The following is a 25114-nucleotide window of genomic DNA, read 5'->3' as shown; positions in this document are numbered from 1 at the left end:
TCTTCAACATTGCCCTTCCATCGCTCCCAAATAAGGGGAGACAGTCAAGCTCCTCTGTACCTGGCCCCTGATTTCCTCCTGAGTTCTCTTCCCAGAGCATCTTGCTTCCTCTTAGAGCATAGGCTTCTTCTGGGTTCCCTCCCCCCATCAGTTCATCAGGTAGGTCTGAGCTTCCCGCTGGAGGTCCTACTAGAATATGATGTCTTCTGCTGTAATAAGAACCGGCCCTAATAAATGTGTCTGAGTAAGTCTAGCCTCCAGGAAGGGACCACTGTCCTTTAGGGCAGGGATGATTCTATTGCCTTGTTTGCTCCCATAGCCCCAGCTCTGCCCCTCACTCCCTCTATTCCCTGCACCCCGACCCCGCCACCGCGCCCCACCCCCACCCCGCTTCAACCTCCCTGCTGCCTTTGTTAAGGAGAAGTTCTCACCAGCTCTCCAGGGCAGGAACTGCTGTTGCAAAATTCTTCCTCCCTGAGATGGTAATGGGATGCAATCTGGGCGGCCCTGACCCCAAGAGGCGGTCTGCAGGCTCTGGTCAGAGCCACAGAGTTGCCCAACCACTGCAGAGGCTTTGGCAGTCTGCTTGAGGCAGAGGGGCCAGGAGTAGCATGCCTCTTTGAGGCTGTGAAGTCTGCCCTATAGCCCAAGTAGGCAGCTAATCACCTAGCCACAGAATGGGGTCCACACCTCTTCTGAAACCGCATTCTCAGAAGTACCATAACTGGATGACCACTGTGTGCGTGCTTAGTTGCTCAGTCATGTCAGACTCTTTGCGGCCTCGTGGACTGTAGCCCACCAGGCTCCTCTGTCCATTGGGTTCTCTAGGCAAGAAGGCTGGAGTGTGTTGCCATTCCCTTCTCCAGGGCATCTTCCTGACCCAGGGGTCGAAGCTGGTTCTTTACTGTTGGATTCTTTACTGTTTGAGCCACCAGGGAACTCCTACTGAGTAACCATAATTTGGGTGAGACTTCTTGAGCAGTCGGGGGATATCATCTCATACCATGGAGCTACAAGAGTCCTCATCAACTGTCTTTAGTACTGAAGTCTAGCTGTGTAAGCACTGTAGAGAAAGTCACCTAGACTCAGCCCCTTCTTCTGAAGTGCTCAGAACTTGGACCCACCAAATCACCGTAGTGGTTGGAAGGAAAGGGCAGAGAGCCTCAAGCCTCCCCTCAAACCCACCAAACCAGATGCTTTGGGGAGTAACTGGTACTCCTGCACCCTGTCAGTGAGAAGATGTGACATATTAATATAATCTCTTTGGGAAATAACTCTGCCATTTCTTAAACATGTACCTACCATACCTTGTCATTTCATGCCTAGGTATTTACCCAAGAGGAATAAAGGCATATCTCTACACAAATATATGTACACAGGTGATGAGAAGAAACTTACTTGTAATAACCTCAAATTGGAAACAACCCAAGTATCAGCAACAGCTGAATGTGTAAACTAATTCAGTATATCCATGCAGTGAAATACTACTCAGCAGTATTTTATGACAAAATAACTATGCTTTTGAACTGTGGTGTTGGAGAAGACTCTTGAGCGTCCCTTGGACTGCAAGGAGATCCGACCAGTCTATCCTAAAGGAGATCAGTCCTGGATGTTCATTGGAAGGACTGATGTTGAAGCTGAAACTCCAATACTTTGGCCACCTGATGTGAAGAGCTGACTCATTTGAAAAGACCCTGATGCTGGGAAAGATTGAGGGCAGGAGGAGAAGGGGACAACAGAGGATGAGATGGTTGGATGGCATTACCGACTCGATGGACATGGGTTTGGGTGGACTCTGGGAGTTGGTGATGGACAGGGAGGCCTGGCATGCTGCGGTTCATGGGGTCCCAAAGAGTCGGACACGACTGAGCGACTGAACTGAACTGAACTGAATTATGCTGAGTGAAAGAAGGCAGATAATAAAGAGTGTATTCTGTATGATTCTTTTTGTACAAAATTTTAGAAAATGCAAACTAGTCTCTAGTGACAGAAAGTGATTAAGTAGTTGCCTGGGGATGGAGAGAGGGTCGGGGTAGAGATGACAAAGGGCACAAGGAAACTGGGGCTGATGGATGATGCGTCTGTTATTTTGAATACAGTGATGGCTTCAGGGTGTATATTAAAGTCAAAACTCATCAGATTTTATATAAAGTGTATTATATGTTAATAGTACCTGAAGAAAGTTGTTAAAAATAAAATACTACATAGACCCCCAAGCAGACTCCAGACAGGAAGCTCCCCTGTGTTGTGAAGGGTGGGCTGACTGAGGAATGAGTGTGGAAGGGAAACACCCAGGCCACCAGGTCTTATTCTTGGACAAGACATTCTGAGCCTGAAGGGACTTTAGACCAAGATGCAGCCCACTCTCTCACCTTACGAGAAAAGCCTGACAGCTCTGCCAAAGTCACCCAGCTCATCAGTGGGAGATGCAGGGTCAGAACCCCTCTCCTGACTGCCACCCCGGCTCCTTCCACCTTCCACACGACGGTCTGTCCACTCAAGTGCTGCCTGCCTTAGACGGCAGGACTGGTCGGACCAGAGGGCCACCAAGGGCCAAGGGGAGGGGTCGCGTGGGATGCAGCAGCCAGTCCTGGACGGGTCTCGGTCAGAGAACCTGGGCGTCTCTCCTCTGGGAGCAGGGTGGGCAGTGGCGCTCTCTCTTCTTGTAATCCACAGAGCAGGCATGGCAAACCAGGCCTCCACAGAGCCTGGGGAGCAGAGGCAGAAGAGTGGGTGCATACGGGGGATGGGTCATGAAGTTCAAGCATCTTTGTGTCTGTCTCTGCATTTCTCATCTTCTGGCTGGACGGCCCTGGATCTATCTCAGGAGGCCTTCTCTTTCCTAAAAGGTGTCCCGGTGCCCCACCCTTCCAGGGTCCTCCAAGTGGCAGGTTCTCCTGATGGCCCACTGTCCTTTCTCTTGCTGTCTGCCCTCTCACCGTGTTCCCAGGGCAAGGTGGGGAGAGCAGCTTGCTTTGGACAGGAACTCTCTTCCCAGATGAGATTAGCTGGTCGATTCATCAGTCAGCTCCTGGAAGGGTCACCCAGTCCCTTCTTGCAGAGGCCCTTCCTTGTCTGCCCCCTTTCTACAGTTCTTGCTCATGTCTCTGCCAAGTATTGGGGAAAATGAGTGGCCAGCTTCAAGTGGCCTTTCACAAATGCCTAGTTCCTGTGCCCCTCCCTCTCTGGAGTGGGCACGGGGCTGTGGGCTGGTGGAAACTGGGCTGTCCCAAAGGAAGGACGCTGTACCCCACCCATTACCTGCATGGGTACCGCCGAGACAACCGGCCAAAGATCTTGCTGCAGACGACGCAGCATCCCGGGGCCATGGACGAGAGATGCTGGACTTTCTGCCACAGAATATCCTTCTCTCTGATGGGCAAGTGGAGGTGGGGACGCACACAGACAGAGAGAGGAAGAAGAAGATGATAGAGGAAGAGAGAAAGATGGAGATACACAGATGGAGAGACAGAAACAGATACACAGAGACAAAGAAGAGGGAGAGACAGGGAAAAATAGAGGCAGTCACACAGAGATATACACATAGAGAGACAAAAAGAGAGGAGAAACGGCAGAGCAGAAAGACAGAGAGCCAGAAATGGAGAGGAAGACAAGGAGGGAAAGAGATACAGGCACTCAGAGAGAGAGAGAAAGAAAGTCAGGGAGTTGGAGAGGGAGACAGACTCCCAGAGAGGGAGACAGGGAGATAATGTGGAGGGAGAGAGAAAGACACAGGGGGAAAATGCAGAGACAGACAGGGACAGAGTCACAGACAGGGAGCAGGATGGAGAGACCAAGAAAGAGATGTAGTGAGGGAGAAAGACACAGACAGATGAAGAGACAGTGAGAGACACGCACATTAGAGATCAGCGAGTCTCCAGTTTTTCTGGGAAGATGGACGATGACACCCAGGCTCCCTTCACCCAACATAATCTTGACCCATTATTTAAGAATCTGTTCATATCCCACCTCCTCTAAGAAATGCTCCCTGATCCTGGAAGCCCCCCAGGGAGCTTCCTATAGCATATAATGCCCATTATTTTTATTTGACACTCAGTACAAACTGCCTTGTAGTTAGGTATGTTCATGCTCCCCCAAAACTATCCTCACTGGTTTTTTTTTTTTTTTTTGAAGAATGTTTAGGAATGTGGGTTGCTTAAAATTTTTACCAAAATGACACGCACAGGCATGATTTAAACACTGAACAGTCCAGAAGGAATTATATCAAAAGGAAATCGATATGCCTCCTTCCCATTCTCAGTGGCAAATCACTTCTTACATCCTTTAGGTTTTTTTTCCTTGATATTACTTCCATATTCAAGTAATACGCTCATATTCTTCCACCTTGATTTATCGAGAGTATCTTTCATAGAACTCCTTGATATCACAGGATACAGCTTACTTATTACCATCGTTACTAACTCCTCTTTCCTCTCAATGCAATTTTATCTCCATTTTTTGTTCCTTTATTGGTTACTACTGGAATTTTATAGAATATACCCACACATTTATTTCTCACTCATTCTATTAACCATAGACAGCATAATACGACTGCCATTCTGTAATAAGGTGGTGTCAGCATCCCTTCTCTTCAGCGCGCCTCCTTCTCCACCTCCTAATTTGTCATCTACTCCTGCAACATCCAATATGGTAGCCATTAGCCATATGTGGATATTTAGGTATATGTTTAACTTTTTATCTTATTATTATGCTTATTGAATGAAAGATACTTTAAATTCTACAGTACTTTAGAATTTTCAAAAGTTTCACACACACGATAACCTCATAATAACTTCCTTAAAAAGTCCCTTATATTGCCCCTCCCTCCTTTCCTTTCTTCACTGGTAACCACTAGTGTGTTCTCTATGGCTGTCAGTCTGCTTCTTTTTTTTTATTTACTAGTTTGTTGTATTTTTTAGATTCCACATACACATGATATCAGGTGTTTATTTAACTTAAAGTCAAATAAAGTTAAAACTTCATTTTCTCAGTTGCATCAGTCAACATTTGAGATACTCAGTTGCTACATGGGACTAGTAGCTATCATACTGGACTGGGCAAATGCAGAACATTTCCATCTTCACAGGTATTCCTGTTGGATCCTATTATATACTTGACATTGTTTAGGTAGTAACATTTGCTGCTGCTGCTGCTAAGTCACTTCAGTCATGCCCGACTCTGTGCGACCCCATAGACAGTAGCCCACCAGGCTCCCCTGTCCCTGGGAACTGGAGTGGGTTGCCATTTCCTTCTCCAGCACATGAAAGTGAAAAGTGAAAGTGAAGTTGCTCAGTTGTGTCCGACTCTTAGTGACCCCATGGACTGCAGCCTACCAGGCTCCTCCGTCCATGGGATTTTCCAGGCAAGAGTACCGGAGTGGGGTGCCGTTGCCTTCTCCAAGTAACATTTATGTTTGTTCTATAATTATAATTGTTTTCTGTGATTTACCTTTAGATTGATTCTAACATTGAAAATAATCAATGAGCAGTATTTACATTATTAGACAGTACATAAGCATATTGCATCACCTGGAGCTGTGTTCTGTGATATTCCCTTTCTTGGAAATTTTTTGTTTTTCTGGAACTTTCTTACTACTTTTCTTTGCTCCTTGCATGACTTGCATTTAACATGGCCTAATCCGCACCCACCCCCTTCTTCATCATCTCAGATACTCTACTGAAGCTTTTTCTCTCCTGAGACCTCCCTCCTGGGCCCTCCATACTTCTCCTGTAGTCTGAACTGACTACTTCTTGGGTTTGCTGCCCACTTGTCATCTTGGGAATTCCCTTTCCTTTCCTCATGGGCTAGAGCCACTATTCCTGAGTTTCACATCTTCTCCTTTCTTAGCTTACTTCCTTGTTTCTCTGGAGCACATCCTTAATTAACTTCCGAAGAAAGTCTGTGTGGGAGGTGAATTTTATGTAACCTGTCTATCTGAAAAATGTCTTTCCTCCACCACCTCCCCACTTGCTCCATAGTTTGACTGGATGTAGAATTCGAGGGCAAAAGCCAGTTTTTCTTAGAACCTGAAAGCATTACACCATTGAGTCTTAACCATTGACCGCTACGTCACTGAACCCTTAAAATTTGTTGGGTTCTATTTCTTTTACAAGTGGACCTGTCTTTTAGGATATTCTCCTCATCTTTGTTTTAATGAAATTTCACAATGATGTATCTAGACGTGGGTTACCCTGCCCCTTTCCTTTATTATGCTGGTTGCTCAGTGAAATCTTTAAATCTGAAGAACAACTCCCATCAGAACTGGAAAAGCATCTCATATTTTTATTGGAAAATCACCTCCTTTTTATTCTCTCCTTCTTTGGAACTCCTGTCAGTTGGAGAAGTTATCAGAACTCCTGGATTGATTCTCTGTGTTTCTATTTCTCTCATGTCTTCATTTATCTGCGCTTTCATTATATTTTCTGAGAGACTGCCTCATCTTTCTTTTCCAATCCGAGTGAATTCAAACATGTCAGTAATCATATTTTTAATTTCCGAGAATGTTTCTCATCTTTTGATGGTTGCTTTTCATAGCTTCATGGACGATGGACCTTTTTTGTCTGTGTATCTTTGTCACTCCCCTTTATTTTCTAGGCTCTCGCCAAATGTCTGGGGTCCTCGGTTGTCATTTCATGTTTAAGAAAGAGGTGATACAAGCTGTTAGGGCTCCAGGGCATAGATGGGGATGGCTGACTAGTAGCCTCACTTTAGGGCAGATTGGGCAGGGAGCTACCTGCCACATCAACTTTTACTTATTTGCCTGATGATAGACCCCTCACTCTTAGATGTTCTGTAGTTGGGGAGGCAGGCAGAAAGTACTGTACATTGTACACCGCACAGCTGTACAGAGCAGGCTGTACACTGCTCTTCCTAATGACTTTATCAGTACATTTTCCCGGTTTCTGCCCCTCATCTCCCTTCTGCCATCTGTGTTCTCGGTGTCTCTGGGCCCTGGAGTACTAACTTGGGCCAAATTCAGTATCCACTTCTCCATCTATTTTCTGGCTTCTTGAAATTAGCTCTTATCTCTCACTTGTGGTTGGCTCCTCCAACTTTCTCTCTGTTTTATTCCTTTACAGTCATTCTAGTGAGATCTCAGGATAGAGGCTGGATAATGTGTGGTCACCTGATGTGAAGAGCTGACTCATTTGAAAAGACCCTGCTGCTGGGAAAAGATTGAAGGCGGGAGAAGAAGGGGATGACAGAGGATGAGATGGTTGGATGGCATCACTGACTCAATGGACAGGAGTTTGAGTAAACTCTGGGAGTTGGTGATGGACAGGGAGGCCTGGCATGCTGCAGCCCATGGGGTCACAAAGAGTCGGACACGACTGAGTGACTGAACTAACTAACATGTGGTCAGTCTACCATTTTGACACAGAAGTCAAACTTCTTGCTCCACACTCCTTTTTTTTTGGCTTAGGGCCATGTCTTCCATAATGCTTCTGGGAGGGACATTGTACTATGTGGTTTGAGACCTTGTGATTAATTTCTTTAGCACTAGGAAAAACATTTGTCTCTCTTGGTGAACTGGTATTGCTCCTTTGAATGGATGGTGAAACTTTCTGCATTTCTCTTTTTCATCCTGCTACCAAGATGTTCAGAGTTAAGTTTTAAACCTGATACTTCAGGAGTATCTTTTTCATCTTTCAGGAAATCTTCTATTTTTCTTTAACAATCATATGTGTATATATATATATGTGTGTATGTGTGTATATATATATATATATATGTGTGTGTGTGTGTGTGTGTGTGTGTGTATCTCCCTCCCTCTGTCTCTCTGTCTTATTGTTAGCCACCTTAAATTCTTTTGTGAGATATATAGCTAATTTTTTATTAGCTTCTTCCCAGTTGACAGATCCTCAGGGGAGATTATTCCTTAAATTCTTCTTTCTTTCCTGGCTGACCTCTCCCTTGTCTCACCTTTAATCACTTGGATTTTGTGCAAGAGGATTTATTTCTAGGTGACCCCTCAGCAGCCTTCCAGTTCTAAGGGAACCTGAGTCCAGCAGTCTCGTATTTTCTGAACGAGGTGAGAGAGCACTGTGTATCTGGAAATTATCTCCTCACTGGACCGAAGGGTAGATAGCAGGTTTTATGCATTTCCTCCTATCCTTCAGCGAGTTTAGTGGTTTGGGATGAATCCTGGTGAGCTCAGCCTCTGGAACCCAGGGCAGCTGACCCAGGACAGGCCACAGGCCCAGCGGTCTGAGGAAGTCCGGCAGGCAGGCAGGTATAGGACATGAGATTATCTCCCAGTTAACCTCTGGGCTCCTTTCCCTTCTCCTAACCTTGGTTGTTGTGTGTGTTTGTGGGGGTTGGAGGGGGGCTTGCCTTAGAGGCAGAGGACTCTATGCAATTTGTATGCTGTGCTTCCTTGGTGGCCAAGTCAGCCTCTCTGACCCTCAGTTTTCTCATCTGTGGCATGGGGATAACAGCAGAGGTGGCTGAAAGAAGGAGATGAATTGGTGTACACAAAGGTCCAGAGGGCATGCCTGATACCACGCCCTCTCCTGCACCCCAGCCCGGGGTCCCGCCCTTACTGAATCAGCTCCAGCACCCGACTCTTCATGGCTCGGACCAGGTCCCGCTGCCCGCCAAGCTCCTCCTCATACACGGCGTCCTTCCTTTCAGCCTCCCGTTGCTTCTGCTCCAGCTCCGCCTGCAGCCGGGCCCTCTCCTCCTGACACCTGGGCACAGAGGAGGGCTGAGTTCTGAGGGGATGGCGCAGCATCTGTGTCTGAGCCGGGCTGAGTGACTGGAGCCCCACCCGGGAAGCTGGTGGTGCCCCCGCAGCTGAAGTGCACACACACACCACACATTGACAACACTGCACACAGACACCACATATAACATGCAACCACAACACATACAGGCACACACACTACACTAGACACTACACACACATATACTGAACACACTGACAACATAGCACACACACTGCACACTATACACACACACCACATAACACCCCACACACCATACAATCACAACACAGCGCACACACACCACATATGACACACAATCTCAACGCATACAGGCACACACACCACACTAGACACCACACACACACTGAACATACTTACAACATAGTACACACACACTACACACTGTATACACACACCGCATAACACACCACACACCATACATTCACAGCAGAGCACACACACACACCACATATAACACACATTCACAACGCATACAGGCACACACACCACACTAGACACCACACACACATAGCACACACTACACACACACACCCCATACACAACACCCCACACATACCACATACAACACACATTTACCACACATACAGGCGCACACACCACACTAGATGCCACACACACATACACCACACACTTACAACACAGCACACACACACTACACATATACCACACACATCACATGTACCGATACCACACCCCCACTAGACATACACACTCACCATACAACACATCACACACTTAAACTTGCACATCACAACATACATCACACACATGCACATAACATGTACACACACACCCCACACAACACGCACACACTTCACACATACTCACAACACATCACACACCAATAACTCCTATGACACACCACATACACTCATCACCCAACACACACATCCCACCAAAAAAGCACTGTGTGAGCTGACACCTACAGATGACTCATCAACCGATCAGAGCAACGAACACAGGGTCTAGCCTTGCATGTTCCTCTAGAGAGAACGAGCCAATATTTTCAATTGTTTTCCTTCTTTCTCTCTCTAACATTTTCATTTTAAAATACCATTTTCTGGAAAGGCATGCTCACAATCCTGGCTGGTCTCTGGGGGGTAGCGGATGCCTGGGAGCCCAGGCTGGATGGGCAGTGCCAGCTGAAAACAACTGCGGTGTTTGGGGAAAGCAGTAAGTGATGCAGGATTTGAAGTGACTTTTTGGCTTTAAAATATTTTGAAAAATTGCATTAGATTGTCTTTTCAATTAAAAAAAAAGTCATATTAAACATATGGCTTTCTTAAATTTCTGTTTCAGTTTGGGCTTGGAAACTCCTCAGTTCTATTCTTGCCTTTTCCTTTTGTCTTAGTGGCTTCCTAGAAGTTTCTAAGAAATCTAATGGACTGGAAATAAAAGGGTCCTAGCTCCAGGCCCCTACCTCTTACTCTATTGTTCAGACAGGTGGGTGTTGTAATGGTGGTGTCTGTTCTATGACCTCTGGATGTGTGTGTGTGTGTGTGTGTTTGTGTGTGTATACCCATGCCCCTAGGGGAAGAGGTTTGACAATGAATTGAATTATTAATTTAAGAATTTCTGCCATACCATGCTGCAGGGAGGAAAACTGGGTGAGCCATAACATCAGACAGACAACAGCTAGCCACCGAAATCCAGAAAGGCCAGTCCCTGCAGCCATAGGGAAGAGTGACTTAACAAACATTCGAGTCCTCAGCCTCTTCATTTCTTAGTATTAGGATTTCATTTTCGTAAGCTAAGTTACTTGCCCAGTGATCCCAGGGCCTCTGGTGTGAGCAGCGCAGGCCCTAATGTGACCAGTGCGGTTAGTCAGTGTCTTTGGGGTTAGAGGGAACATTTATTAAGCACCTGTTATTAAGTCACTTCAGTTGTGTCCAACTCTTTGTGACTCTATAGACTGGAACCCACCAGGCTCCTCTGACCATGGGATTCTCCAAGTAAGAAATTAAACACCTACTGTGTGCCAATGACTGTGTTAGGTGCCAGGAATACAGCAATGCCTAAGGTTCTTGGTGGAGCTTATAGCATGTTTGGGGCAGTGGTTAAAATGAGTGATGGACCAATAACATAATTAAGTGTGTGACAACGTCAAAGGAGTGGCAGAGCCGCAGAGCTGAGGGAGCACTCAGGAGGTCTTCTTAGACAGGGTGACCTTTAAGCAGATCTGAAAGACAAGGAAGCAGCCTTGCAGAGCCAGAGAAAGGGACATACCAAGTTCTGCAAGTTGGGAAGAACTTGGCTTATTTGAGGAAATGAAAGAAAGACGTGTGAAACTATTGGGTTGGCCAAAAAGTTTGTTTGGGTTTTTTATAAGCTGTAATAGGAAAACCTGTATGAGCTTTTTGGCCAACCAATACAGGGGGTGGGGTGGGGTGGGGAGGCAGGAGGCAAGGCGGGAGGCAGGCAGAGTCCTCAGTGCTCTAGGAGGAGTGGACTTTGATCTCAGTGCCATGGAAACCACTGAAGCATTTTAAGTATTTAAGGGCTTCCCTCCATAGCTCAGTCTGTAAAGAATCTGCCTGCAATGCAGGAGAATCAGGTTTGATTCTTGGGTCGGGAAGATCCCCTTGAGAAGGAAATGGCAACCCACTCCAGTGTTCTTGCCTGGAGAATCCCATGGACAGAAGAGTCTGGTGGGCTACAGTCCATGAGGTCACAAGAGTTGGACACGACTGAGTTACTTTCACTTTTACTTTCAAGGGGGTGACAGACACTCCTGGGATTCCCTCATAGCTCAGTTGGTAAAGAATCTGCCTGCTAGGCAGGAGACCTGGGTTTGATTCCTGAGTGGGAAAGATCCCCTGGAGAAGGAAATGGCAACCCACTCCAGTATTGTTGCCTGAAGAATCCTATGGACAGAGAAGCCTGGCAGGCTACAGTCCACGGGGTCACGAGAGTTGAACACGACTTAAGAGACTAAACCACCAGCACCACCGACACTCCTAGGGCAGGAGGTGTCCTCTTTCAACCCGGAGGGAATTAAAGTCTATTGAGAATCTACTATGTGCCTGGCACTGAGCTTAGTGCTTTATAGCCTTGTTTCATTGAACTTCCACAAATTTGTGGGACAGGTGATATGATCATCACTTTATAGGAAAGAAAACAGACCTTTAGAGAGGTAGTAACACTTGCCTAGGGTCACACAACTTGATAAGTGGAGGGAGCAGAAATCTGAGAGCAGGCCTGCCCAGCTCTAATCACTCGCCTCCCCATACTTGCATGCATGCAGGGCCCTGGTCACCAGTGGTTTGTGGCATCAGGGCTGAGTGGACAGCAGGTAGGAGAGTGGGATGGATCCTGACGGTCCTGCGGCAGCCTCTGGGGAGCTCAGTGCTGCCACCCAAGTTGGGGAGAAGGGATATTTATCTAGTTCCCCATCTGAAGACCTTCCACTCGTACCTGTCCTAATCCCTTCTGCTTTGAGGTTAACCCGGGGGCAGATCTGCTTAGAAAGAAGATCTCACAGAGCATCTGACCTGGAAGAGAGGCAACCATCTCCTTTTTGCAAATCAGGGACCTAAGGCAGAAGAGGGACCCAGGGCCACACAGTCAGAAAGCCAGGAAGCGGGTATGGAAAGCCCAGGTGTGTTTTTATAGCCCTGGGTTGTTCTGCTCTGGGACCTGCTGCATCTCCCCTGTGCGTATAGCCTGGGGCTCTGCACCCTGCCCATCCTGAGTCCGTTCTCCCCACCAGAGCCAGAGCTATCCTTCAGAAACCCAAGTCAGACCATGAGACATTTCTGTTCATGACTCTGCTTCTAGAGCACGTGGAGGCCTCTGCTCTAGCCACACGCCTGCTTGTCCCCAAGCTCACATCTCCTGGGCCTTTGCACCTGCCTGTCCTCCTGCTTGAAAGGCTCCTCTCGAGACACCTGCCTGGTCCAGCTTTGCCTGTGGTTGGAATTTCTGCTCAAAAGCCACCTCCTCAGAGAGCGCTTCCCTGACTCCAATTCTAGATGATTCTCCTCTCTCTCTGGCCCCTGCAGGGCCCATGACTATCTAAAATTGTATTTCTGTTTGTTGATCTGTCGTCTGTCTCTGCAGGCCTCTGAGAGTAGACGTGCCTGTCCTGTTCCCTGCTGTGCCCTCCCCACCTGTGGCCACAACAGAGGCAGAGTGAACATTGTTCACTCTCTGCCTGGGCCCCATGGCTCTTCTCACAGTTGGTGACACACTGTCACCAGCTCGAAGCCCACGGCTCCTTTCCGAGGGGTGTGGGGTCTAAGTTCCTGGCTTCCAGGAGGCAGAGGGGCACATTTTTGTCCTGGCCTCCGAAGCTTCTGTTACTCGCCACCCTCATTCCAGTGGTTCTCCAGTGGGTCCTCTAGCCCACCCTCTCTCCTCCACTCCACTCAACCACCCATCCAAAGCTCCACTTGGTGTCTTACAGGGGTCTCGAACTTGGCAGGCTCCAAACCCAACACCTGAGCTGTCCCCGCCAGCCTGCTCCTCCACACACTGACTCTAGCTTTCCAGTTAGTCAGGCCGAAGGCCTGGAGTCATTCTCGACTCCGTCTTTCTCTCTCACCCCACATCCAGTCCCTTGAGCCTGACTTCAGGATCCAGCTGCTCCCTGTACCCTCATTGCCCCTAGTACATCCCAGTTCCCCTTCCTTATCGGTCTCCCTGCTTCCAGCTTGGTTCCCCGGTAGACTAGCTCCATGGGTCCAGGGGCGTGAATCTTCGAAAACACAGGCCAGCCTGAAACAGGCACACCCATGCAGACAGAGGGCAGATTAGTGCTTGCCCAGGGCTAGGAGGCGGAGGAGGGGGGTTGGGCAGTGTCTGCTAATGAGTACCAGGTTTCTCTTTGGGGTGATGAAAATATTCTAAAATTGACTGTGGATGCACAACTTTGTGAATACACTAAAAACCCCTGAATTGTTTTTTAAATGCAGAGAAATATATTTTTCATAAGCAGAGTTACATCATGTCCCTCCTCTGCTCAGGAGACTCAGTGATTCAAAGTCACGCCAAAGCCAAGGTCCTCTGATGACCCACTAGGGTTTCCCATGACCCACCTGACCTTTTCCTACATCCTCTCTCTCTTTCCCGCCACTGGGGCTATAGTGGCACTCCTGATGCCATGCCCGTTCCCACCACAGAGCCTTTGCTCCTGCCGTTCCCCCTGCCTGGAACATTCTTCTATCACATATGCAAATGACTCCTTTTCCCTTCCTTCAGGTCTTAACTCAAACTTCACCTTTCCAGGGAGGCCTCCCCTGGTGAGGCCACCTCCTTTTAAAGTATCAGCCCTGTTACTTCCCATTCCTCTCTCCTGCTTTAATTTTTTTCTTCTTAGAACTCATCACAATCTGACATCCTGTGTATTTTATTGCTTGTATTTATTAACTGCCTCTCCCACTGGCGTGTAAGCTCCACAAGGGCCGGGATTTTGCGTTTTATCCTTGAAAGTGTCTTCTCTTTCTCTGTCTCTCTTTTCCTGTTTGCCTCTCATTTTCCAGTTCCCTGTTGCACAATCTCTCTTCCACCCTCTTGACCATCATAATCATAACTACCATAGCACATAGAACAGGCCTGGCACAGAGTGGGCAAGTAGTGTTTGTGGAATGACTGGGTGATGGATGGGATAATGGGCTCAGGACAGGGGGCTGTGAGACAGGGGCTCACCCAGCTCCAGGGAGCAACTGGGGCTGGGTGGTCTTCCCAGAGCCTCCCAGCTTCTCCCTGCAGCCTGTCTTGGTCCCCAGAGATGGTCTTGGGTGGGCAAGGCCCCCGCACTCACTTAGGGTCTGAATCATGGGATACTTTGCTGAAAAAGAACATGGGACTCAGCTGAGCATCTAGCGGTAGGAGTCCCAGGGGGCCTTTTGGGCTTGGCTCCTGGGTCCCAGGCCTCTTTGCGCCTGTTAAGCAGTCAGTAGATGGCTCTGTGATTCACTCTGAATCACAGCTACGCAGGCTCCCCTGGTTTAGGGCAGGTGTCAGCCACGTGGGAGAGGCAAGGCCGGCGGGCAGACTGAGGCACACAGACACCAAGGGAGAGACACATGGTGAGACTGAGTCAGACCTAGGATGAACTTCGTGTGGTGTCATAATTTAAAAATAAATTGTGACCAAGAACCTAAGAAAATGAAAGGCTGAGGGAGAAAGCAGAGACAAACGTGTACTTTGGACCCCTGAGGTGGAGTGATGATGGGAAGATGAATGTGCTGGTTGCTGAGAGAGGGAGAGATGGGGGGACTGATACACAGGCATAGCGGGTACTGGCTGAGGAGTGGCCTTTAGCCCATTGCTTCTGGAGTCAGCTGCAGGGTCTGGATCTCAGCTCCTCTACTAACTAGCTGATGTTGGGTGAGTTGTGTAGCATCTTGGAGCCTTAGCCTCCTCATCTATAAAACGGGGGTTCTTGAAGGACTGGTCTCCTGAGGTTGCTAGGAGCAAGCACCTGGAAGAATGCCAGGGCTGTACGTGCTCCGTGATGATAGTTATGATTACGATGATCAAGAGGGTGAAAGAGAGATTGTACAACAGGGAACAGGAAAAGGAGAGGCAAACAGAGGGAAAGAGGGAGACAGAGAGTGGGGCAGGAATGTGGTGGGGCGGGGGTGCTTTGTGGATGGAAAAGAGAGAGGGGAACGATGAAGAGGCAGCAGCAAGTGGCAAAGGTGAGTGCAGGAAGGGAGGGACCCATAGAGCTCTCCTGGGGCTACTTAGGGAGGCCAGCGAGGAGGGGGCTGGCAAGGGATAGCAGGAATAGTGTTCTGTATACCTCGGCACCCCGAAGTTGTGCCCTGGCAAGGCCTGGTACACGGGAGGTGCTCAGAAGATGCTTCCTGGCGTGACCGTGAATGCGAGCCTCCTGCCCCCTGGCTCCCACACCTGGCTGTGATGTTGGTTGCCCAGGTTACCTGCTGAGCTGCTCCTGCAGTGCCTTCAGCTCCCCTTCCTGCTCCTTCAGCATCTGCTCCTGGTGCTGGGCTTGCTCCTGGGTTTTCTGCAGCCCATATCTGAGGCTCTGAAGGCAGGGACAGGGTGAAAGGAAATGGAAGGTGAAGGAGGAGGGCAGAGCCCCCAGCCCGGGACTTGACCTGGCAAACACTCCCATGAGACCCCAGGTCATGTGAAACAGCTCTTGGGTGGAGCGCAGGACTGGGGAGAGCCCTGGGAGCTGTGGTGCCTGGCTGTGCCCCTGGATGAGCCTGGAGCCATGATTTCTTCCTTCACTAAAAAATCCAAGTCACTGGCAGCAAGCATCTGGAAGCCTCTGCCTAGGGAGGATGCTAGAGGAAGGCTTGAAAACAATTTGGGTGACCTCGAGGAGACGCAGCCACAGGGGCAACAAGGTGGGTGGGGCCTGCAACAGCAGAACTTAGATATTGGGAAGAAATCTGCCAATAAAGAGGGTTATGGACCTTGAGGACAAGCAACTGCCCTGAAGAACTTTTGGGAAGGGATTGCAAACTCAGATGCCTACAGGGCTGGGCAGGTAGCATGGATGAACAATGTGGGCCTGGTGTGAGGCAATAGGGAGATGTGGGGATTGTGATAAACTGAAGAATGCATGATCTTCATGCGATGAACCAAAGAACTTCAAATGGTATCCTCAGATCATAATGGTTCTGTGTGGACCAATACAAATTAGTCTATGGGCTGGAAGGGCCCAGGGCCACCCTTGAAGACACCTGCCTATGGGGCAGGTTAGAGCGGGGAGCAGAGACAAGTACAGAGCTCGACTGTTCTCACCTTGACGACATCCTGCAAGGCCATCTCTGCTTGTTCCTCCCTCCTGGTCACACTGGTCACTCCTGTCTGCTCTTGAGGCTTCTCTGAGGTGGAGTCTTCCTTGGTTCCCAGGCCCTGAAGGATCCAGAGCTCCCCTGGGATACTAGGCACCTTCCCATCATGCTTGCCCCATGACACTACATCCCCTATTGTCCCTTTGGGGCTGGAGGTCAGCAATCTATGGATATGACTCCTCTCTGCTTCCCCTTCATGAGTCCCCTTTGTTGTCCTCTGGCCCTCCACACCCAGCAAAGCTCCCTTGCCCTCAGCCTCTGACCCTACCACCTCCTTCAGGGTCTCTCTGGCTCCCTCCCCCTGTCCCTGGATGGTAGGTGTTGAGTCCTCCAGGCAGATCTCTGTCCTTGGAACTCCTTTCTCCTGGTCTTGCTGAAACTCCTCCCCATCTAGTTCCCACATGCTTGGGGGGCACCCAAGGCTCCTGGGATCCTCCTTCTTCTTTTCCAAAAAGTGGGGATGATGCCTGTGTTGCTGGGACCTGGGAAGTCCAGCCAACCCGTCTTTCCTGGGTGCATCTTGCAGACAGCTGGCTTGGCTTGTGTGTGGCTCCTCCAGGTGGACTTCTGTGGAGTTCCCATATGTGGCTGATATCTGCAAAGAAGCCCCGACTCCATCATCACTCTCAGCACCAGCTCACCATCCTGGTGCATGGGAGAAGCCACAGCCCTAATCTAGTGTGTTTGCTAAATATATGAATTCCTGTGTCCTCCCACTAGAAGCCTGATTCAGGATATTTGGGGTAGGGCCCAGGAATCTGAGTGTTGACAACCTCAGGTGACCCAAGGCCTGGGCTTTCATCTCATCTGGGAGCAATGGTGCTTCTCAACGCCCTCTCCTTCCTCACCTCCAGTCTGCACCCTCCTCCCTCCTTTACCTTCATCTTCTGCATCTATCTGATTTCCACTAAGTCCTTCCCACCACTCTCCTCTGATCTCCCCCCTCCCCCCAAACTTGACTTCTCTGTGTTTCCTTTTTCTGATCTGTAAAATGGGAATACTATCTCCTTACAGGGTTGTGGTGAAGGCTTAAATAGACCAACAGCCCCTAAGAGTCACCTCTGTCAAGAAGCCTTCCTGGCACTCCCATGTTCCTAGGTGTGTCTGGTCACTACCTTTAACTTGTGTTGCAATGTGTTCCTTTAGGGTCTATCTCCCTAAAGATCTGGAACTCCTTAAGGTCCGAGACTGAGCTATAGAATCTGCACCCCGGTCCTGGAAGCTGGCGGGGTGGTGGTGAAAAGCGAGCCCATGGAAGGATGAGAACCACAAGCTACTGCCTAATGAGTGGGCATGTACCAGGAGCCTTGCCCTGCGCTGCACCTGGGCTGATGCATCGTCACAACCCCCACCCCCACGCTGTGAGGCAGGACAAGTTTTGTGCCAAGGACTATAGTTAGTAAGGGATGGAGCTGGGATACGAAGCAGGCACTTTGGCTCTTTCGTCACTCTCTGAATTGAATTGACATGTTTGCAAACGGTCCAGCAGAGGTGGTTTCCCTGGGCTGTTTTCTATAAGCTTCCAGTCACCCTCCCCAGCCTTCCCTGCTCCCCAGGGCCCCCAGCGGTGCCTGCAGGTGCTGCCAGTGGTTCCTTTCTTTCCCTGGTAGATACCCTCACCACCTGAGGAATATAAGCTTATGCTACTGTGGCTCCCGAGGTCCGCCTGTTGGCCTCTCCGTCTTTGTCTAGCTGGGTCAGGGCTCAGTTACTTTTCAACCTGGGGGTCCCAACAGAGATAGAGAAGAGGCAACTAGAGTGAAGGTTGGGAAGAGGCACCTCCTTTGGGGACTCTCTGGTCTTTCTGGGTCTTCTTCCCCGGGTCCGGCTGGAATTGGAGCAGTGGGACCTGAAAGTGAAAGAAGCAGGGAGAAGCTGGGTCTCTCTCCAGCAGTGGTCTTGGTCCTCGGATGCAGGACACCCCATCTTTCCAGCCACCCATTCATCCCCCCACCTTCCCGCGTTCCTGCCTTTCCACCCTGATGCATGCATTCCTTCTGTCCATCTACACATGCATCCCATCCTCCATCCATCCTTCCATTCCATCCCAACATCCATTCATCCTTCTAACCATCTACCCCAACAATCCAGCAACTCTTTAATGAAGCATCATGGGACATCCTAAGATGACACTTGGAAGACAGAAGTCTAGGGAGGTGGAGAACAGGGATTTCAGGGAGCAATAAAGGAGGGAGGAAAAGATGGGGCTAGGGACTGAGGGCTTAGGGTTAGTTTGGGAGGGTGGTGGTACTAGGAGCAGGCATTGAAAAGAAGCTCCCCTCCATGCTGCCCCCACTCACTCTGAGAACATGGGCCAGGCCCCATCCAAGTCTGGCCGCTGCAGGTCCAAGTCGAAGGTCATCCCGTTGAGAGCATAGAGGGAGTCCAGGATGTCTTCCCGGAGTTCAGGGCACACCAGAGGGCTCCGGGGGCCATACCACTCCCTGTGTTAACAATGACCCATGCCCTTGGCCTTTGGTTCTGGTGCTATTGCCACCCCCGACCTCAGAGAATCCACTTCCATTGCACACTATATTGGGATGGTTCTGCAGAACAGGGTTATGGCCCTTGGGGACCAGGAGGCCCAAGCATCATGATGCTACCAGGACTGGGGCTCTAAGCTCCCCCTCTGCCCTTTCTTCCTTGACTTTCCCTTTACAACCCTTCCTTTATTTGTCCTTGATATCAAATCATCCTTTTTGGGGTAAAGAGGCTCTTACCCACCTGGTAAACTCTGGGTTCAGGAGGCAGAGCTGCAGGGACTCGGCCAGTTGTCCGTGGGCAAGGCAGAAGCGGATGAAGGCCCGGCCTTTCCCCAGTGGAGTCTTCAACTGAGAGTGCATAGGGGACAAGTTGGGCAGATGGAGGTGTTAGGACAGAGGGAACTCAACCGGGACAGAGGGAGAGAAGATGGAATGACTGAATGGTTGATGAGAAAGGGTGTCCTGGGACTCAAGGCTGTGGGAGGAAAGGGAGTGGAGAGGGGTGCTGAGGGAGGGGCTAATAACAGGTGGGGACCAGGGGAGGGCTCCTATGGCCAGTGGAGCAGGAATGGGTGACAAGGGGGACCTTGGGCAGGCCTGTGTCCCCTCCAGCCCATGAGCCATCTTTGTCAAGGGCCTAGGGGCAGGACCCCACCATGCCAAGGCTAGCCTCCCTGCCACCCGGCCCTGGATACCTTGTCCAGTGAGTGGACGAAGCGGACTGGCTCCGTGTCCCCCCGCTGCTGCCACAGGGCCGCACAGAGGAAGTCCCAATAGTCTTTCCGAGGCCTCAGGAAGCTCTTCTGCTCTTTCTGGTCAAACTGGGAGCAAGAAGAGGGAAAGGAAAGTGTGGAAATGCTTCCTGCCAGAACCCGCTCTGCCATCAAGCGTGCTGAGTGGTCATGTGATGGCAGGGAAAGGGCTAGTGCAGACAGAGCCAGCTTAGCGTCCTGGTCTGCCCTAGCTGGCTGTGTGATCAGGAGTAAGCTGCTCAATCTTTCAGAGCCTTTGGTGTTCTCATTCATTCATTCATCTCAGAAATACTTATTGAGTACTTACTATGTTCTGGGCCCCATTTTAAGCCTTGGGGATACAGCAATGAACAAAGTGAATAAGCAAAACAGATAGTACATTAGATTGCACTGACTGATAAGGAGAAAAAATAAGGTGGAGAAAGGGAATGGAAAGTGTGTGGCGTGTGCATGCATGTGTAAGATGTGTGTGGGGTGTGTGAGTGTGTGATGTGCATGTGTGGTGTGTGTTAAAAATGTAGATTAGGGTGGCTCAAGAAAGCCTCACTGAGGAGGTTTTATTCAAGTCCAGATCTGAAGGAAAATGTGCTATCCAAATTTCTGGATGAGGAGCATTCTAGGCAGAGGGAACGGCAGGTGCAAAGGCCCTGAGGCAGGTGCTTTCCTGCTGTGCTTTAGGAAGAGGCCAGTGTGACTGGCGTGCAGCACCTGAAGGGCAGACTGGCAGGAGACCACCTAGGCACACAACATACACCACACACAAACAAACCTCACACATACATGCACACTCACACCACACACATCTACACGCACATAGAGTAGTAGGAAGGGGATGTGTGTGGGGGGTTGGGCATGGGCTGGTCATCAAGCACCACAGGAAAGAAAAATTAAACAAGAAAGAAAGTGAAGTTGCTCAGTCGTGTCTGACTCTTTGCAACCCTATGGACTGTAGCCCGCCAGGCTCCTCTGTCCATGGAATTCTCCAGACAAGAATACTGGTCTGGGTTGCCATTCCCTTCTCTAGGGGATCTTTCTGACCCAGGGATTGAACCTGGGTTTCCTGTACTGTAGGCAGATTCTTTACCATCTGAGCCATCCAGGGAAGCCCAAATTAAACAAGGTGAACATATAAAAGGTTTAGCTGGCCACATAATAGGTGCTCAATAAAAGCTAGTGCTACTGATGATTGAGGCTGTAACCAGCAGTGAGGATGGCCAGCCCAGGGACATCCATGCCTCTGAAACCTTGGTCTTTAGACCAGGAGGCTGCCTCCAGCCCCACCCAACCCTACCCTAGCTCTGCTCTGGTTCACTTCCCTCCAAAAGTGAGGTGAGATGTCCAGAAGGATTTGTTGATTGACAGAGAGGAGGCCCCAGTGGCTCAATAGTAAAGAATCTGCCTGCAATGCAAGAGACATGGGTTCGATCCCTGGGTCGGAAATGGTAACCCACTCCAGTATTCTTGCCTGGAGAATCCCATCGACAGAGGAGCCTGGTGGGCTACAGTCCTTGGGGTCGCAAAGAGTCAGACACAACTGAGTGTGCACACACAGTCACAGAGACGAGGTAGTGTGTGGTAACACAGAGTGGCAGGGGCTCTTCCTTCAGCGCCTGGGAAAACCCTTTCTGTTACTGGTTATTGGGACCTGGAGAGATGGGAGAGACAGGGAGGGGAGGACCTACCTGCAGCAGAAGCTCCAGGCAGCCACAGAGTCTGTGCAGCTCAGCACTGGTGTCTGTCACCGGCTGCTGCCCAGCCCCGTAGCCTTGAAGGATGGCAGAGACAGCAGCTGTGGGGAGGACGGTGGACGTCAGACCTCAGAGAGGAGTGGGGCTCCGAGACCCCTCACCTCTCCCCAAGTGCCGTCCCAGAGCTCTCTCTGGACACTCTCACCTTTCAGGTCCCTGGTCATCTTGAGGACAGCCCCTTCTTTGGCCATGAGTATCTGAAGGACGTGATTCCTTATGGTCTAGAATACCGGCCTGGGAAGGAGCCTCAGGTTAAAGCTGCCCAGCACTCTTCTTATACAAAGGAAGAATCAGAGCCTAAAGAACAATGTGACATCTCTGGGGTCACCCGGCGAGTCCACTGGTAGGAGAAAACCCCAGCTCCTTCATGAGAGGCAAGGCAGGAGGAGGATGGTGGGGTTCCCCCACGCCCCAGGGAGCTGTTCCTGGGAGGCAAGTTCTGTGCCCTTGCCTGATACCCTTGTCTCATTCAGTCCCCACAGTAACCCTGGGAGGTTATTAACTCCATTGTATACGAGGAGAGGGGGGCTCAGAGAGGGTGTTCTATCCAAAGTTACCAAACTCTAAGGGATGAAACTAGAATTTGAACTCAGGTCCCTGTGCCTGCAGGGTGCATGCTCTCAACCCTGACTGGCTGTGAGCAGTCCTAAGGGCTCATGTGTGCCAGCCATGTGGATGCTGGGCTGAGGGGGTGAGGCCCTATTCCCCAGAGGGGGCCTTGCCCGAACAGTCATCATCCTTGGGACACACATTCATCCTTTCCTGGGCCCCAGCCGAGCGGAAAATGTGTGTTTTTTGAGGAAAAGGAGGCAGGAGGCAGAAGCAAGGCAAGGCCCCAGAGTGGGGGGTGGGCTAGAATGCTGGGGTGTGGGGTGTGAGGAGCAGGGCTTTAACCCTGCTGCTCTCTGCCCAGGGAATCTCAGCCTGTCTTCCCCACACACAGTGGATCCTGGGGCTCAGAGAGGAATGACGTGGCCCCTAGGGCCCATGAGCTTATTCTTTGAGCCTGAGACAGGCACAGGGTGGGAAAGCCAGGTGTCCAGCCTCCCACACTGTGGTGGCTGGAATTTGGGGGTGAGTGGGAGTGAAGGAGTGCTGGGATGCAGAGGAGGGGAAGGGAAAACAAAACGAAGGGAAGGTGAGGGAGGCTCGGGGGATGGTATTCAGGGAGCACGGTGCTGAGAGTCAAGAGCCCTGCTCCTCCAACCCGGCCCTGTTGTGAGCTTGCGGTGTGACCTGGGGCACATCCTTCACCTTTCATGGGCCTGGATGTCCCCACCTGTAGACCAAGGGGTTGGATGGAGGGTCTCTGCAGCTCCTTTTAGCCCAGATGATCTCTGAAATCCACAAACACCTAGCTGAACCGCCTCCCCTTCCTCATCTCTATCCAGGATTCCTCTGCCCTTGCTTCTGGCATCACTCTCTTTCTCCAGCCACCCCCAGAGACCCAGGGGTCTCCTTGCTACTCACCTGGAAAGGCCTGGCTCTCTGGGGCATGGAAAGCTGGGGCACTGCAGCCTCAGCCTGTTATCTGTGACTGAGCGCTCTGTACAGCCTCTCTCAGGGTTTGCTGCCTGGGAAGTGACTCACGCCCAGTCCAGCACCCTGGACTAAGGGGAAATTTTGCTCAGAGCAGGAGGAACGGAAGACTGTACACAGGGAAGAAGTGGTAAAGGCAGGGTCAAGGGCACCGGGGCAGATCCTGAGATGGGAGACGGTTCCTCTTAGGCAGACCAGGGGCAGATTCACTAGTTGGCCCAACAGAGATGGGGACCCAGAGTAGAGGCAACTGCTGCTTTGCAGGTGCTTGCTTTGCACGTTCTATCCGCTTCTCGTCAAGGTCACTTGCTCTTGTCTTTCTTCCTTATCGCCACCAGGTGGCACAACGAGGCTATGATGCTGCCCCCATGATCACCGCGGGTCTTCACTGTCAGTTGGAGTGTGGTACAGATGGGGAGAGGAGAACAAGGGTCCCACTGCGTGTCTCCCCGTGACTGCTGATCACCAGTGCCATCTCCCCAGTTCTGGGAATCACCAGAGAAAGGTCGAAAGTGAAAGCACTGGTGAAAGGCTGTATTCAGGAATGGGCTGGGTGGATTGCCCAGGTGGGCTGGGACTCTCCCTCCCTGGCTATGGCTCTGCCTCTCTGAGGCTGGGGTTTTTTCCCCGTGGGGTCCCCAGGAGCTAGTACTGAGCGCAGGGAACAGAGCAGCAGGCCCCTGCGAGGACAACCCACTTTACCCACCCCCGCCCTAGGAGCCGCGCGTAAGCCCTGGCGCGCACGCGGTACCCAAGCTTGGCTCCGTCCTTCCGTGGGGACTTCCTGCCGGTCTCTTCTTCTCCGGGACTTGGTCTCCCGCGTGCAGAGGCTGCGTCCCCCCTCTCCGTCCCCCGTGTCCCCGTCTCTCCCTCATTATCTCTCCTTATCTCCTTCCTGCCTCTCCCGTCGCTCCCGCCGGCGCTGTCTCTCTCCCGGCGGGTCCCGAGACCCCGCGCGCCCCTCCCCGCGCCACCGCGCCCTCGGGTCTCCCTCCTCACTGGCTGCGTCCGGGCGCCGGTGTCACCGCCCCTCGCCCGGCCCCGCGCTCCCCCGCTTCCTGGCACTGCGGGCCAAGGAGGCTCCGGGCGGGGACGGGCTGGGGGAGTCGCTGGTCCCCTCCCGACGCCCTGGGCCGAGCGGTGGCCAGGGTGAGGGGCGGGCGGGCGCCCGGCCGGATGGGCTGCACGGTGAGCTTGGTGTGCTGCGAGGCGCTGGAGCCCGGGCCCCCCTGCGGCCCCCAGCCCCCGGGGAGTCCCCCGGCCCCCGCGCCGTGGGAGGACCGAGAGCCCCCGGGCTCAGTCCGAGCCCAGAGCAGACGGCTGCTGCTTCAGGTAGGGCGCTGTGCGGGTAGGTGGCAGGCACAGCCTGGTTCACCTGAGACAGGTAAAGAGCCTCGCAGGGAAAGCACCCAACATGGGTCAGGGCGCGCTGGAGCCCGGACCAGGTGAAGGGCAGCGTGTTAGGTCTCATCTGGCTGTCTTGTGACCCTGAGAGAAGGGTGATGTAGGACCTGACCCTTAAAAGGGCAAATAGTTCAGGTGAGATTTTAGGCGCCATGCAAGGGAGGCAGGGCTGGGCTTGCTGGGAAAGGCACTGAAAGAATGAATTTTCCCCAAGCTAGTCCAGCAGTTGACTGTGTGTCCCCACCCGTAGCTGGACTGTTGTCTCTGACCAGGGCTCCATAGTCAGGAGGGAGGGGGCCTTCTGAGTCAGGGAGGGTCTGGTTAGAGCCAGGACTGACTTGAAGATGGTGGGGGAGCTGGACCCTCACCTCTGCACTCTCTGTTCTGGGTAAGCCTTAGAGCCTTGCAAGTGGGAAGCTGACCCAGGTGGGTGGGAATAGGCCGGCATAGGGAGGCAGGTGTCTGTTCTGGATGAGGCCTCTGTCCCCTGAACTAGAAAGCTTGGTGTAGGTGTGGGCATTGGATTTCTCCAAGGAGGAGGAGGGATACTTGGACTCACCTGGGACTAGACAACCTTGCTATAGGCTTCCTGCACAATCCCAGCCTACCTCCCTGTTTGGGGGCTGTGAAGGCTGCAGCCTCCTAAGTTTCATTTGCTGTATGGGGTTTGGATTATGCTGGTGT

General features: G+C 51.2%; 1 protein-coding gene across 2 annotated transcripts; it reads right to left on the bottom strand.

Moving 5' to 3' along the window:
* Positions 1–410: 410 nt before the first annotated feature.
* RUFY4 (RUN and FYVE domain containing 4) lies at positions 411–24062 on the bottom strand. Of its 2 annotated transcripts, none has more exons than XM_061384547.1 (12): positions 22958–24062; positions 21633–21784; positions 21422–21528; positions 19683–19808; positions 19229–19335; positions 18805–18948; positions 18284–18353; positions 16452–17099; positions 15617–15723; positions 8544–8690; positions 3262–3372; positions 411–2708 (listed from the first exon to the last, which is right to left on the bottom strand). In XM_061384547.1, exons 2-12 carry the CDS (start codon positions 21676–21678, stop codon positions 2606–2608), a joined length of 1716 nt encoding a protein of 571 aa, XP_061240531.1. In that variant the 5' UTR covers positions 21679–21784; positions 22958–24062; the 3' UTR covers positions 411–2605. The 2 variants fall into 2 exon arrangements, with proteins under 2 accessions (XP_061240531.1, XP_061240542.1); XM_061384558.1 differs by having other exon boundaries at positions 21633–21721.
* Positions 24063–25114: the final 1052 nt, after the last annotated feature.

Source organism: Bos javanicus, chromosome 2 (assembly GCF_032452875.1).
Source record: "Bos javanicus breed banteng chromosome 2, ARS-OSU_banteng_1.0, whole genome shotgun sequence".
Taxonomy (NCBI): domain Eukaryota; kingdom Metazoa; phylum Chordata; class Mammalia; order Artiodactyla; family Bovidae; genus Bos; species Bos javanicus.
This window is presented reverse-complemented; position numbering and strand designations above follow the sequence as displayed.